Source organism: Anser anser, assembly GCF_964211835.1.
Source record: "Anser anser genome assembly, chromosome: 2".
In the NCBI taxonomy this organism is placed as follows: Eukaryota; Metazoa; Chordata; class Aves; order Anseriformes; family Anatidae; genus Anser; species Anser anser.
In genome coordinates this window covers 39581785-39597741 of record NC_139721.1, presented here as the reverse complement: position 1 = coordinate 39597741, position 15957 = coordinate 39581785, and the positions used below count along the sequence as shown (strand labels likewise).

Below are 15957 nucleotides of genomic sequence, written 5' to 3'. Positions count from 1 at the left end.
TCAAACATTTTTTCAGTTAAGATAACTTTTATAAGGATGAAGTAAAGGTACCTGTACTCCATTATCACCACTGGTAGAGAAGTAGAATTCTGAAGATGGGATTTGGTGTAGCTTCCTCTGGTCATCCATTAGGTATGCCATATCTCACTTTGGCAACTAGGCTACTTCCTTTATTAACTCAAATAGCAAAGGTACCTATTGTTAAAGTTACTAACTCTCAGGCACTGCAACATCACCCATAACCCAGAGATTTAGTAAAATCTTTCTGTAATGCAACCATTGATTAAATCTGCATTTCAGTAATTTGTCACTAGTTTCAGTCCCTGTTTATCACACAATGTGGATACACATTTGGGGGTCAAGGGCCATGTTGCAGATGTTACATCCTGTCTTTTACATTTCCTTTCCAGCAGAGGGCTTCAATGATTAACAGTGTGACACATATACACACACACACTTTTATATGCTCATACATACATATATATACATGCATATATGTGTATCTATATATATGTACCCTGAGAACTACAGTCCTCACCATCTCCAAGTCAGGGCAGGTGCATAGAGTGCCATGTCACCACTTGTAACATCTCCACCACTGCATGCAACAAGAGACCAAGGAAGGTCTCATCTTTCTCTGTATGTTGGTTCAAAGAGTAATGTTGCATACACTCCAATCATACGCAATAAACTGGAATGTCTTTGTTACCCTGAAAGGGTTAATTTTTGAGGGTTTTGTAATTGAAAGATATGCACAAGCATGTATTAGAGATGTTCCACTCTCCATAAGGCTTATTGATGACCTTACATGCTTTAAGTCCTTTTTTTGCAACTATATTCATCAATGAAATGCACAGAAAACGAATTAAGAACATTCATTTTCATATCTTTACTGTCCGATTTAAAACATGCCATGAATGCAGTTCAAAACAGGTTTGTGACTGAGGCTACATAGACGAGAGCCTCAGTTGTCTGCATTTGGCTGAAATACAGGATTACTCCAGCAGTGGAGGTTAAAGGTTTACATGCTGTCCCTAGAGAATCCCTACATAAGAAAGGACATTTATATAGTGTATCTGTACAGATTTTGTGTTATTGACGGAGGAAACAAATAGACAGACACCAAGCTAAAATGAACCTTTTTGTTACTGAGGTGACTGGGCAGCAATAGAGATCCTTACACTTTAAATATTTCATAGTTGCCTTGAGAAAGAACAAGGAATAAAATAAGAAATGTTATTTTTTTTTTTGTTTTGTTTTCTCCAAATCTCAAAACACTGCCAAGCAGAAACCTTTCTTCCTGCAGTATTATACTTGTTGCTGCAAAAAGTCCTAACGATATTCATGGAATCATAAAACGGCTTGGGTTGGAAGGGACCTTAAAGATCACCCAGTTCCAACCCCCCTGCCATAGGCAAGGATGCTACCCACCAAACCAGGTTTCCCAGGGCCTGTCCTAATTTCAGTTAGGACAGAGTTAATTTTCCTCCTAGTAGCTGGTAGGGTGCTGTGTTTTGGCTTAGGATGAGAAGAGCGCTGATAACATGCTGATGTTTTAATTGTTGCAGAGCAGTGCTTACACCAAGCCAAGGACTTTTCGGCTTCTCGCTCTGTCCTGCCAGCGAGCAGGCTGGGGGTGCAGCAGGAGCTGGGAGGGGACAGACCCAGGACAGCTGACCCAAACTGGCCAAAGGGGTATTCCATACCATCTGACGTCATGCTAAACAATATATAGGGGTGGCTGGCCGGGGTGGGGGGCCGGCTGCTCAGGGATAGACTGGGCATCGGTCAGCGGCTGGTGAACAATTGCATTGTGCATCACTTGTTTCGTACACATTATAATTAGTAGTACTATTATCATTATTATTATTATTGTTATAATTATTTTCCTGTCTTAATAAACTGTCTTTATCTCAACTCACAGGCTTCGCTTTCCCGTTTCTCTCCCCCACCCCAGAGAGGAAGGGGGGAGGGTGAGCGAACGGCTGTGTGGTGTTTAGCTGCCGGCCGGGTTAAACCACAACAGGGCCCCATCCAACCTGGCCTTGAACACCTTCAGGGAGGGGGCATTTGCCCAGCTTCTCTGGGCAAATCATGTTGATGGAAAACTGAAATAATGACACTTAAGAGTACTGCAAAACCATTAAAACAGTTGAGAAACAGTATGAGACTATTAGTTGAACCTCTTATATTTGTTCAAATCTGAAAAATTAAGAAAGACAAAAATATGATCTTTTTTTTCAAAGTAAATTAAAAAAAATGCTAAATACTTATGACTCTATGAATTCATGCTCCATTCTAACAGGTAACACCAGCATTAAGCTCTGGGTTGCTGTTGCCCCAGCCTTCAGCACAGTCATGCAGCACAAGTGAACTTCCAGCATGCAAATGACAGACCGAGTTAAAACACTGCAAACCGTACTGGAGTTTCGGCCATAAAACATATCTTTCTACTTCCTGAACAAGATAACACAATGGGCTGAGATGATGAACACTGTACAAATACATGCCGGGTGTGCAGTCTTCTCAACTGCTTCAGCATTTCAAGCAATGCAAATACATCCATTTAAATAATGAAAACAGGTGGAAAGAGAGGTTGTTCCACCTGATGCACAAAACTCTCCTTTTAATCTGCACTGTGGGCTTCTCCTTCCTTTTTGTCTTCACAGAAGCACCTTCTCAGTTTTTGAGAAAGGCATTTCATTTCTATTCCATCTATAGGCCTTAAGATCACTAACTTTTTTTTTTTTTTCTTTTTTCCCAGAGACTTAGTCTTCAGAAACATTTCATTATCTTGCTGTTCTCGACAACTACATGCGATGTTAAAAGCAGCAGATTAAAGTCAACAATCTCTGCTGCTGGAACCCCTGAATTTCTGACATTTTCTGAGAGTTATGTTTTCTCTATTTGCATACTCTATTATCTGTTTTGTTTGACACTTGCAGCTATGATGCTGCTTATGCATTAATCACTCCTGTGAGTACTTCACAAGTCAGGTGCTGTATAATGTACCACCCGCAACTGAAGGCTTTCTCTCTGCGCCACATTCATCGTGTCTTAGCCTCTGCCTATGCCACAGGATCTGGTTAAAGAAACAATTAATACTGCTACATGAATTTTGTTTTGTGTTTGTATGAAGCAAATAAAATCCTGTTTAGACAATGGGTAACTGCTATGAAAGAAGTTCACCAAAGCATCTTCTACAGAAGGCAGTTTTCAAAATAAAAATATGCCACCTTGTTATTTCTTGTTGAAATTACACTGAAATTGTTTCCCCACTTAATTTGTGAAATGCATGAGCTACATGGAGTCTCAACAACCATACTCAAATAAGCAGAATGCTGTATTTCTGAACTTAGAGTAAATCAACAGCTTCAGCGTCAGTTTTAAAAATGAGACCTGGAATTATTCAAAAAAAAAAAAAAAAAAAAGAAAGAAACAAACAAAGAAAGAAAGACAGACAGACAGACTGACTGCTGGTCATTTGTGTACTTTTTCCTTTTTTTTTCCTGCAGTAATGAGCAAATGTCTGAGTAATGAGCAAATATCTGATGATATTTGATAATGATGATAATGAGTAATGAGCAAATATCTGATCTATCTTTAATGTAAGTTCTTAGTATTTACAGAAAGAAAGGAGCTTTTCCAGGTACTTTAAGATCAGAAAAAAACAAAAAACAAAACAAAACAAAAGCTTATGAAAAACACTAGCCACAAAAATTCTCACAGCACTTCTAGCCCTAGTTGACCTCAAGAAGGCGGAGTCCATTGGTAGCCTGCAACCACAGAGTGGTTGTTACCAGTATGCTGTTTTTCCACTGGGAGGAGACAACTGCAGAGGTGCTACCAGCTGGGGTGCTACCCATGGCATCCCCTCTAACATGCATGTGTGTCCTTATGTCTACTGTCCCCAGGGGACACAAGAAAGTTTTGATGCCATGGCTGCAGCTGGAGGGTCATTAGACCAGTCCTAGCTCCATGACATCTTTTTGAGAGATGCCTCATCTTGATTTCAATCCTCAGTTACGGAGAACCTACCACCTCCCACAGTATATTATCTTAATGGTAAATCTCTATCACTGTTAAAAATGTGTGCCTTGTTTCCAGTCTGATTTTATACAGCTGTAATTTGTAGATATGATTTTTTTTTTTTTAGCACAGTGGATAGTCTTCTGATAGGTGATACGCAGTATGCACGTATTTACCTGCTGATCAAGTTACATCTCAGTCAGCTCCTCTACGTATCTGTTGCCTTACTGATGACAAAACATACAGCAGACATCAAACATAAGGAATGATAAACGTGATGTCCCAGAGCCCTGGACAGAATAAATCATCATAATTCCAGTGAAGACAATAAAGTCATGCCAACTGACATCAGCTGAAGATTTGGTTGTATGTCCCTACAGTTAGGCTGCTTGACAAAACATGCACAAACTACTGTAACCTTTTGTCGAACAAGGCTTATTTCAGTGAGAAAATCCAGCTTCTAAATTATGTCTAAAAAAAATATATATATATATATATAAAGCAATAAAAAGTTGCTTAACAAGAGAAAAAAATAAATAAATACTTTTACACAAGGTATTCCATGACCTTAGCTTTATGATTTCGTGGTTCTGATGGCAATAATTCACTCCAATAAAATTTGGGGTAGCAGCAGGTCTGTGTAGCATAACAGTAAATTTTGATGTAAACTGAAGACCAGAGCCTGGTAATGAGGCACAAATGTGAAGTATTCACCAGAGACTAAAACTATCTCCTACCACTAGCATGCAATACAAGCTAAAAAAAAATATCCAAGCATGATGCAAATCTCAACACTTAGGTTAGAAGAAGGGACAAATACATTGTTTTGTTATGAAAGTTATTCATTTTGTTCATCAGCAACAAAAAATTTCTGTTTGACTCAGTAGTTTGCACTAATGCTTAAAGGTGACAAAAAAATCAACCATATAGGTCAGCCTCAAGATGAGTCACGAATACTGAATTTAAACTAAAATGTATGAAGCTGTAAAAACAAAATCTCTTAAATACATACCAGCTACAACAACAACCTCCTGTATTGGATTTCTTAGCAACTGTACTATGAATAAGAAATACTAGCTTCATTCCACCTGAGATGAAAAAAGAAAAAAAAAAAGTAGCTGTCTGCTTTTCCTCTGTGTTCTATAATGCCACATTTTGTTTAAGATATTACTCTCTCATGGGTTGCATATCTAAAAAATATAATTCATGAAAAAGTATAATGTAATTGGGCTTTGATGAATTGGGGCATAATGTTAAATAATTATTCATTGCCTTTATTCTTCTGTCACAGTGTGAAAAAAAAGGCTCTTTATTGCTTTTTTTTTCTTTTTTTTTTTTTTTTCTATAGAAGGACATAGGCCTTTGTGACATGCATTTTATTTTAAACTAATGCTTCTATTATTCCACATCTGAATAGTTATAGCTGACATCACCTACTCTTTGGTGTCCTCGAAGATCTTTAACTCTAGTCCACTGTTACATATTGTATGCATTACATGAAATAAAATACCTCAAGATTTTGAAAATATTTATTTTAAAAACAGCAATGAAATTGTCTGTAATCACATTTTCTGCTCTGCTTTGAAAGCAGCATTATTCAATATGCCAGTGGTCTTTTCCATAAGAGCAACATATTAGAAATTCATGCTGCTCTAATATATCTGAATTCATTGATGTACTGTACTCCCTATAGACCTAAAGAAACATTTTTACTTCAGTTTCATATGTCCTGCACATTACCTACTGATGTGGTCGTTGTCAAAACAGTTGTACAGTAGCCTTTGAATTCAAAGTGTGCCTTGACTGTATACTAAAAATGACAATAAACCTAAGTATATACATTATGCTGGCTTTTGTTGCCAGCACAAGTAAAGCATTTGGGAAATAAATCCCCTGATTTTATTGCCTTTTAACATCTTTTCCACTTTAAAGTTCAAACCCAGAAATGTGAAGCATTCCAAGAAATTGAAATTGCTTTTATTTCTTTCTTGCAAATTTTCTATAGTATACCATCATGAGCAACATCTTCAAAAAGATTAGCACAAATGTCATAAATGAAAGCATTCCAAAAATAGTGTTTTTTTTTTTTTTTTTTTTTTTCCCTGTATATAAAAACAACACTGATTTCATCCCTGGTTTCTTAAGGAAAAAAAGTGACCATAAATGTGACCATTTATAGGATATACTAAGGAAGCTGAAATGTGTATAATTTTGTTGATAAAAAGAACACACAGTAAAATTCATTCTGTACAACACATCCAGAAGCATTTTTACAGATAAATGTACATTCTTATAAGGATGGTATATACATGCATTTATTTGTAAATGTTGAAAAGGTATTTCTTGTGGTTCTTGGAATATTTCAGGAAAATTTATGCAGAGAAGTACTGGTCGGTGAAGACCCAACTGAACCTAACCTACATGGGACTACCTTCAAGTGTAGTACGTTGGGAAGGTATCGTTATTCCATCGTATAAAAACAAACATGCCTACAGAGCCATCAAGAGATTTTTATTAAACAGCTATAGCCATATCTCATCTAATACACTTAAGAAGCAGGAATAGAAGTCATGTCCATTTTGAAGAAGGACTTTAAAGAGCTCCCACATGAGCTCCCACTAGAGCTCCACCATGCTAAGTCTGGACCATGTTGCCATACTTATATTCTGCATGAATTCTACAGAATTCTCTGCCCCCAGTAGTCAATACAAATATCAGATATAATGAGCACCTAAAGAAATCTGTATGTGACAGCATAGTATAAATGTGTGTGTGTATGTAGGTATATGCCAGTATGTCACCTAAGACGAAAACAGGAATAAATAAACATAGAAGCCAATATATGACCTGACAGCAAAATACTGAGAAAGTGAAATTCTAGCAACTTTTTTTTTTTTTTTTTTTTTAATTTTAAAGTACCGGGGGTGCGATAGGAACTTCGATCAATCTAAAAAACTTCAAAGGAGGTTAATTCCAAATTTAAGTGTCAGACAGTAAATGGCAATGGGAAATTTTCATCTCCCAGCATTGTAAAATTTTTCAGAAAGAATTCCCACAGTGTAAAAAATCTGTAAGAAGCTGATCCCTAATAAGAATTCACTGAGCCAGGAGTGGGTTCTTATTGTGTGTGTTTAAGCACTTCCACAGAGGAGAATGCTTACAGAGCTTGGGGTAAATCCTGCAATCCTTACTCAAAGGGATTTCATTTGAAGCTTGGAGAGAGTTCTGTACAGTATGAAACCACGGGAGTTTTGAAGGATTTTTAGTAGGGCTAAATCCTCAATTTTCAATCTCTCCAAAATAATGGAAATCCTCATCTGAAAACACCTGGTAGTTGAGATGAAAGAGAAATGCTACAGTGTACAAATTATTTTCCAATTTTGTTTTTGAGCTCACTGTGCTTCCTTTCTCTCATTTGGCTAGCATTAATTAATGCTTTGTCTATAAAAAAGCAACTGAAAACCACTCATTGGTTCTAACAGTGACAAAAGGTAGCCATCATTTCTAAAATACAAACAAGAGCTAAAAACTGGCTAAAAGTAAATATGTTGAAATTAAAAAAAATAAAAAGGAACAAATTCAATCAGATGCACATTGCACTGCAGCTGAATTTGTTCCAGTATAAGTAAAATTTGCTGAAGATGTGAAATTAATTGGGGATAGAGAACAGCCAACAGATTAATTTCTAAGAATAATTTTTTCTAAAAATACTCATTAGTGCCCTGAAAAAATGAAGCAAGATATATGGTTTCCAAATACTCTAAGTGATAGCTGATATACTAGAAATTATATGAAACCAAGGGTTTAGATAGATTGGAGAAACTTATGCATTATTTTCTATGTGAGGCAATATAAAAGTGATTTAGGCAAATACTTGTTAAGTAGATCAGAGCTTGGCAATATAGTAAAAAGGAAACTTAGAGATGAGTAATAGCAGGAGAAAAGAGTCATACTAAAGAAGAAATGTTGTAAAGGTTCTGGATTATAAAGAATGCTAAACCTACAAAATCTTGTCTTTCTTAAACAATGGAAGGCCAAAAGGACGATGTAACCATTCTATTCACTGAAGAAGGCATTGAATTCACTGAAGTATTAACTTAAATTATCTCCCTCACGTTAATTCCTCTTGTTATCAAATTCAAATCAGAGGAACCATACTGCAAAACAGTACTTGAGCTGTACAAAATTGTGGTGTTAACATCCTACCAGTTGTACTAATGTGAGATGTAGCTTAATCCCCTTGACAGACAAGACAGCTTGAGCTAAAACTACTGCTAGTTAACAGGCTCTCTTATGTGTAAAGGGGGTGAAAGTTAGGGATAACAGCGGAGTTAGCCCATGATGCTTCAAGGATCATGCTTTATTTATTGAATCAATCCTGAGAAATGACTATTTAAATTTAATGCATATTTCCCTGAGTTCTGATTTTCATTTTTTTCTGACCTACACTAAGTCCCAATAGCAAAAATGTCTAGTTATATTATTATTTATTTATTTATTTGCCCTTGATGCAATAATTTACTGTGATGATCTACAAACTCTCAAGGCCCTTTGTTCAGAGCCAGTTGTGAGAGGTTAATGTGGAACATCAGAGCTTAAAAGAACGCATAGTTTTCAGCCATAACCATGGCTCCAAAGAGGTCAGTCCAATGAAATACTGCTTGTCTTGACTGGAATGTCATGAGCTCCTCTTACTTTGTCAGGTCCTTTCATAGTTATGATCCTGAGAACCCTGTATACTATTTAGCTCATGTTCTTTAATGCATGCTATCAGTTTAGTAGAAATGCAAGTAAAATTCAAAACATTTCCATGAAGAATATTTATATTTCTGCATTAAAATCTTCCTCTCCCCTACCTCCTATTATTGAACATAACCCTGGGGTCAGATTCTGACCTCAAACACAAAGCATGCAACATCCTTGTAAATCAATAACAACTAAGCAGCACTAAGAAGCCAAGACTAGCCCCCTGCAGTACAGCTTGTTGGACATCCTCAAAGGGAATGCAGAGCTCCTTGAAATCAAGGAAGCTTTATTTTAATTAAGTTGCAATCAAGCCCTGTGACAAGGCAGATTTTTTTATGTAAACTAACTGTTTTCCTGCCAGCTCACATCCTCAGTTCCTTGTCCACAACAGCTTTCCCAGCTCGTCTCTGGGACTGTTAGTCTGAGGGTCTAATAGAGAGCTGAGCTCAGATCTCTCAGTCCCCAGACATCTACATGCTGCTCCACATGCTGTCAGATCTCATGCAGGTTCACAGGCCTGCTTTATTAATTTTTTTAGGCAACGTAGTGGGGAGCTAGCAAGATAGAAGCTGTAACAGCCTCAGTGTCTACACATATAGCCTCCCAGATGGGACACAGCTCCCTAAGCTTCTGATTCTCCTGGAGAGAAGCCCAGACAATTGGAAGAGCAAATCCTTAGCTTTGTCTATCTAGGTCTGCAGTTACATCTAGCATAATGCCTGAAGTCATGTCAGCCCCACACAACATCAGGCCCCATCCTCTTCCATGGGATTTTTCACTCTTTGGTTTAGAATTCTATGTCAACATGAAATAACGGCCTCCTCTGTAGAAAGATCTTGTCTGGAGCTGGGATGTAGGACGTATACTAATTATTTGTAGAGCCCACTTGAAAATGTAACATGTAAAGTAGCTCTGCAGTTGTTGCAAGCAATTTAACATTCAAAGAAGTGATTTATAATATCAGGCTTCCCAAGATTACGACCATAATGACTATCTGACAGATTTTATAAGCAAACCGTCCAGTCATTTCAATTGGATTCTGGCTGGCTAAGGACTGGGAACTGTAAAAAGGCTATAAGATTTGGCCTAGAATCAGAAATAACATTTGCTGTTTTCCAAACGTGTGGTAAACAAGAAAGGAGATATTAAATTTTTGTACATCTCTCAGTACATGCAAATTAGAATGGAAAGAGCCTCATAAGAAAAAATACAGAACAACAGCCATCTGGATCCAAATCCTGCTCCAATGAAATCAAAGACTTGGGCCTGCTTTTGTCATTATTTACATCCTTGTAAGGCAGGGTAATATCAAGGCAGTGGGTATCATCCTGGCTTTGATGAATTCATTTGTAAAACCCCACTGCCTCCAGTGGGAGGAATATTTCAGAGTCAGTAATGATGTAAAAACCAGAGCCAGACCAGCTTACTCCATGACTTCAGTGGTGCAGGAGATGGCCCCAGGTCTGTATATCCACATTTTTACAACTTAAAGCAGTACAGACTAAAGACTAAAAATGCTTACCACAGAGAGGGAATTGGAAAGCAGTGTCCCATCTTGGCCAAGCATGTTGGAAACTGTAATTTCGGGTAGATCCATGTTTTGTGGGTGGAATGGAAGGAGGCCGTTGTGGTTCATTGGATGACACAGAGAGTGGTATCCAGACTCCATCTCATTCAAGTGTACCAGTGAGTGGTCAGGCAATGAAGGAGGAGTTATAGGAGGTATGTTGAAATCTTCACTTTCAAGACTTGGGCCAGCGAAAGACTGAAAAACAAATATAGAAAGTGCTATGAGTGTCATCTGAATACTGAACAGGAATAATAAAAGTCACACAAAACAAACAAAAAGTGCCCAACTCACATACTTCTAAGCAGGAACTTCAATTTTACAAAAAGGATATTTTAAACACCCATATATTATAACAGTGGAGTTTCACCATTATGTATAGAAGAAAAATTGCCTCTAAGGCATAAAAATCTCTGATACTTTCACAGCTTCCATTAGAAAGAGATTTTTTAAAAAGAAGCTGAATTCAAGCAGATTTCAAGGGTCCTATTAAAATTTTCCAAGAGTGTTCATCTAGCTGAATACCTTTTTCATGGGAATAGTGGAAAAGGGAATGCAATTTATAAAATTTACATTGGCTCAAAATGGTTCACAAGACTCCCTGCCACTCAGATCAAGAATTATACAATGAGGAAGAAAGATATCGCTTTTAGGCTTACAGGAGAACCACGCATTTATTTTGCTACAAAGAAAAACAAATAAATACAGAAACAGTACATACTTTGTATGAACATCCTTTATGTTTATAAAAATACATCTATGGTATCTATAAAATACAGATTTTTCCTTTCTTAATCTATAAACTCAACCATACATATGTTTTCAGTCATCTAAATGAGTTTTTCCATAAAGCAACTGTTTAAACTTCTGTTGTCCACTGCCATTAAGTCATCCAATTCAATCTGACCCAAGAAAAAGTCATAGGCAAAGTCAGAGTAATGCACCAAGGTGGATAATTGCTATTATTTATCTACATTCTTCATACAGTAGGTAGGCTCATTTGGGGAATAGTGGTGGGTATGCTTAGATTTCTTAAAGGAAAAAGGTGAGCAGTGTTAGATGCATGATCCAAATCAAGAGTTAAAAAGATCAGTTACAGTTGTTCACTCTGAAAGTCTGCTCTGCTTTTGTGAGAACAGCTATAATCTTCATCTTCTTTTACAAACTATCACTCTTTGCACATCCTACACCCACAGTGCTCAGATTTATAGCACAGGGAACCTAGCTTCATCCTTCCTGCCCCTTTGTTGCAACATGGCCCTCCTCTGAACACTGCCTTTCTTAACTCTGGGAGTGCAAGGATTTAAATACATTCTGCTTCTGCAAATGATGAAAAGGAGGTCATAATTTCAAAGAGCAGCTATTAGAAGACAGTGTATTCCACAGTATGAGTTTGTAAATGGAGGACAGTATGGTGTATGAATTCATGCAGAAGAACAAGGGAAGAGTCAATGCCCAATTATCAACAAAGGGCTTTTTCATTAGTCATCATAGCAATGCTGTCCTCCCCAATGGCTAAAGTTACTTTTTTTCTGGGTGAGCACAGATATGAAAACTATAAATTGGACCAACAACAAACAATGTTGCATGTTTTCAATGAGCTGCTGAACATAGAAATTAGTCCAGTGCACAATGCCCTGGTTTTGGTTGCTTTGTTTGTTTCCCAACAAATTTTACACCTCTGTTATTATCTCAGTATGAAATGGAACAGGAAGGATAGACTGAAAAGACAGAAGTAAAATTCTAAAGAATGAAACAGGACAACAGAACATGGAGATGAAAAAGTTTGCCAGTGACATCACCATCCTTATTTGTGAGGACTTTGGTTCTGCCCATGCTTTCCAGTTGTATTTCTCTTCTCTGGTACCAGATTTTGCTCTCTCCCTGCCCCTATGCTCTCCTCAATGGACAGTTGGCATGAGTTTTCTGCCATTTCTGCTGTATTTGCCCTTGCTCTTAGAAGCAGAGCCATTGCCAAGGGAGGAAACATATACTTTAAAAATAGATCCTCATGAAATGGGGAAATGGGGAAGGGTTTACCTACAGCAAATGGAACAAGTTTTATTTGCTCAACTACAATGTATAAGTTGTGCAAAACCAAATAAAGTATTATGGACACTGTATGCACTATTTGTTAACTACTATAACATAAGATAGATGATGAAAAAGAAAGGTCTCTAAAGAGACAGATTAAGGTCTAATACGACAATAATAAAACAGTGAGGAACAGAAATGAAGGAAGTGACAACACTCATAATGCTCTTATAGGTGAAAAAAAAAATGTGAAGAGGACATTTTGTGTTCAACACTGTCTTTTCCACTATCCCAAAAGACTGATGGCCTCTCCCATGGCTTTACAGGTACAAAGAAGTGTTAATCTAACATTTGCTTTTTCTCCCTCACTATTCTACAGTGAAAATACCATGTGCTGTGTCTTTGCTGAATCAATATGTCCCTGCTCAATACCTTCTAGAGGAGGAAAAAGAGATCTGGCCTCCCACTTTCCTGAAGCAAGAGTAGGACAAAACTCTACATTATTCTCTGACCACTTTAACAAGAAGAAGGGACTTCAATTTACATTTGCTGTGGAAGCAAATATTCTTAAACAAACTATTGACAGTTTGGATGTGCCTACACCAATAATACTGAGGTTATTCATCAAATCAGGTATTTATTTCTGCACCTCCAGCTTTTGCTGTAGTTAGATTTAGATATGCTGTTTCAACTATCTTTAATTAGTAACACTTCAAAAATGGTAAAGCAATTGAACTGCCTTTAGGACATTAACTTACTAAAAAGTAAGTAAAATATTATGTCATAAAATTCCACAACCCAAGTTGTGTCATGTGTAACTACATAATTACTTTATATATGTTATATGAAATAAGCATTTTGAATATAGACTAAGCATTTCAAATACAAGGTTGCCCTCTGATTACTTTAAAAAAAATAAATCATACCATGGTTATTGCTTGCAAACCAGTTAGACTGTATTTGATCCCACATCATTGTCAATTACACTTAAGTAAGCTTCTTAAAGTAGTATGAGTAGTACAGTAGAGGCAATAGTAACATGACAAAACAATATATAGTTTGTGTAGGATTAATCATTAACTATAGTAAATACAATTCTATCATGCTATAGTAGTGACTGAAAAAAATAGCCAGTTATAAAGCACTAGTGTTTGCTGTATATTTTATTAATTTAATTAATAAGAAAAAGATGAACTATTTGTCAACTTCAGTAAGGCTAGGCAGAATTCAAGCCATATGCTAATGGAATGGACAGATACTTCAGAGTACCTATGGAGCACACTATTCACCTAACATTTTCCAGGCAAACTGGTATTATGATACTTAGTATATGTATACATTGTTCCTCAGGGAAGCTACTTTAACAGTAACATGACAGTAACATGACAGTGCTCTGGTTTCTCATGTCCAGGAGCATGGTTAAGATGCTTGTAATGACTTGGCACGCTCGCACATCAGAAGCCAATGGTCCTATACATGTTTGCAGTAAACCTAACATGTCCCAGAAACAAACATGTTGCAACTGCACATGGAGGGAAGGAGTGAGGAATAGGACATACTTTCCTACATTGACATTGGCCTTCCTACAGGAGCTACAAGCTCCAAACATCCACTCCTACAACCCTGCCATCTCTCCCCTTGCCATCAGGAAAGCCTTCTTAAGGATTGTCCTTGGTTGCAACTGGTCCAAAGTGGCAGTGGGCTTTCCTGGAGTGTTATGCCATTATCTTCCCCAAAAAACATCTGAAGGCACAAGCCCTGACCCCAGGTTTTCCCTGCAGCATGAGCTCCTGCTCCCAGGGCAGCCATTATACTTACTGTCTCTACCCCTGGACATTCTTAGAGAATCTCTTCCATCCCAAGCCATTTATCAGGAATTTCAAATGAAAGCCATAATTTACCACCAAAAATATTAGGGATGGTTATACTCCCTGTAACAAATTACAGTTCATAAGTAAAGCTCATATGCATTAATAATAATTGTGGCCTATAGCATCAACTCTCATAGGATTTTCTGGGGCACAAGTAGAAGGATTAGGGTCTTCCCCAGCACTCCTTCTTCCCTTTCCCTTTCTCTTCCCCGCCCCCCCCCCCCTTCCAACATGGAAGTTTTTTTTTTTTTCCTTTCATGGTTGGCTTTAGTATCAGCATGATTTTGTGTACTTAGAAAGACATGGAATAGCTCCTTTTCATTCTGCTGGTCACTGAAGGACTGTCAAGCTTTCCTTTTCACTTTTGAATCAAAAAGAGTAGCAGTAAATGCTTTATTTACTTTACCACAGAGCTGCCAGGAACTTTGCCAGTGGTTGTACTTTCATATCATGACTGTGGGAGTGACTGAGGTTTTTATCAGCTCTTCAGTTTAGGGGAACTTCCTAGGTCTTTATTACATTCCAGAGAGAAAGTCCTTTGCAGAGTAACATAATAAAAACCACTGCAACGCACTGAACAGATACAGGCTTTAATTTGACTTCATAATAAAGAGGATTTTCATTACACCTGAATTTATTACAAGCAGATTTCAGTATATTTCAGGTGGGAGTTACACAGTGGATACCTCAGAACTAACCATCCTTAAATGTGGGCTGTTTACAGACTTGAAACTATGAGTAAACAGTTTGAATCAAGGATGTCTTCTCAAATCTAAAAGACAATGTTCTGTGTTCCAGGTTAAATATCTGTGACATTTCTGCCCCAAATGATGAAAACTTCATAAACCAGATGATCTTTGAGATATCCAGCATGAGATCAAGAGACGCCTATCTGTGCCACCTTAGCCTATAATTTTATGAGAACATCTTGCCAGAATAAAATGATACAAACACTTAACCCTGATTCACCCTCCAACCCAAGTCTAAGCTTTTGTTCCTGAACAATGACCTTGTTGGTCTGCTTCAATTTAATTTTTATGCCACTTAGCCTGGCCAAATCCAGAAGTAAGATGGAGAAGAGAGGCAAAAGTGGGGGGTGTAAGGGGAGGTTTTGTATGTCAAAGGTCAGTTCTTTACTTTAGCAACAGTAGGGCAAAACATCCTGGTATGCTAAGAACACCAAGAAAATCTAGTATCTTTATTTTTAAAGAAGCCGAATAGTTATTGTTATCAGAAAAATAAGTTAAATGCTTGCACAACCTGACTGCATAAGTAAAGGAAAATAGAGAGAGGAAATATTTCCTGTTCTCTGAGGAAAAATGAATAAGGAGAAAGGAGGAAATAAAAATAAAGACCTTCTGCTTAAATAATCTACAGTGGTGATTGCCTATTCACCAGAAAACCTTACTTATATTTCAAAATAAATTTAACAAAACTTTAAAAAGTAATCAGAAAAGGTAAACCAAAGACACTACAAACAAACTGACCACAAGAGGCAGCAAGCATTCAAATATCCAATATAAATCCCTTTGGAAAGAGCAGAACCATTAGGATATGTCAACACAGAAGATATAATATACATTCAATAAGTCTAATCTGTGTGCTCAATGGTTGCATCAGTCACTGTGCATATATTCAACAGAATCTGATATTAGCAACAATTCCTTAAAAACTGAAATTTGCCCATAGATATTTAATTTAAATGAAATG

General features: G+C 37.2%; 1 protein-coding gene across 7 annotated transcripts in view; it reads right to left on the bottom strand.

Annotated features, from left to right (window-relative positions):
- TOX (thymocyte selection associated high mobility group box) overlaps positions 1–15957 on the bottom strand; it is a 223756-nt gene that overhangs the window by 82521 nt on the left and 125278 nt on the right. For all 7 annotated transcript variants that reach the window (XM_083827138.1, XM_083827143.1, XM_083827139.1 and 4 more), the window contains one exon: positions 10298–10540. In XM_083827138.1, coding sequence (XP_083683264.1) covers positions 10298–10540 — 243 coding nt within the window. The remainder of the gene's footprint in view (positions 1–10297; positions 10541–15957) is intronic.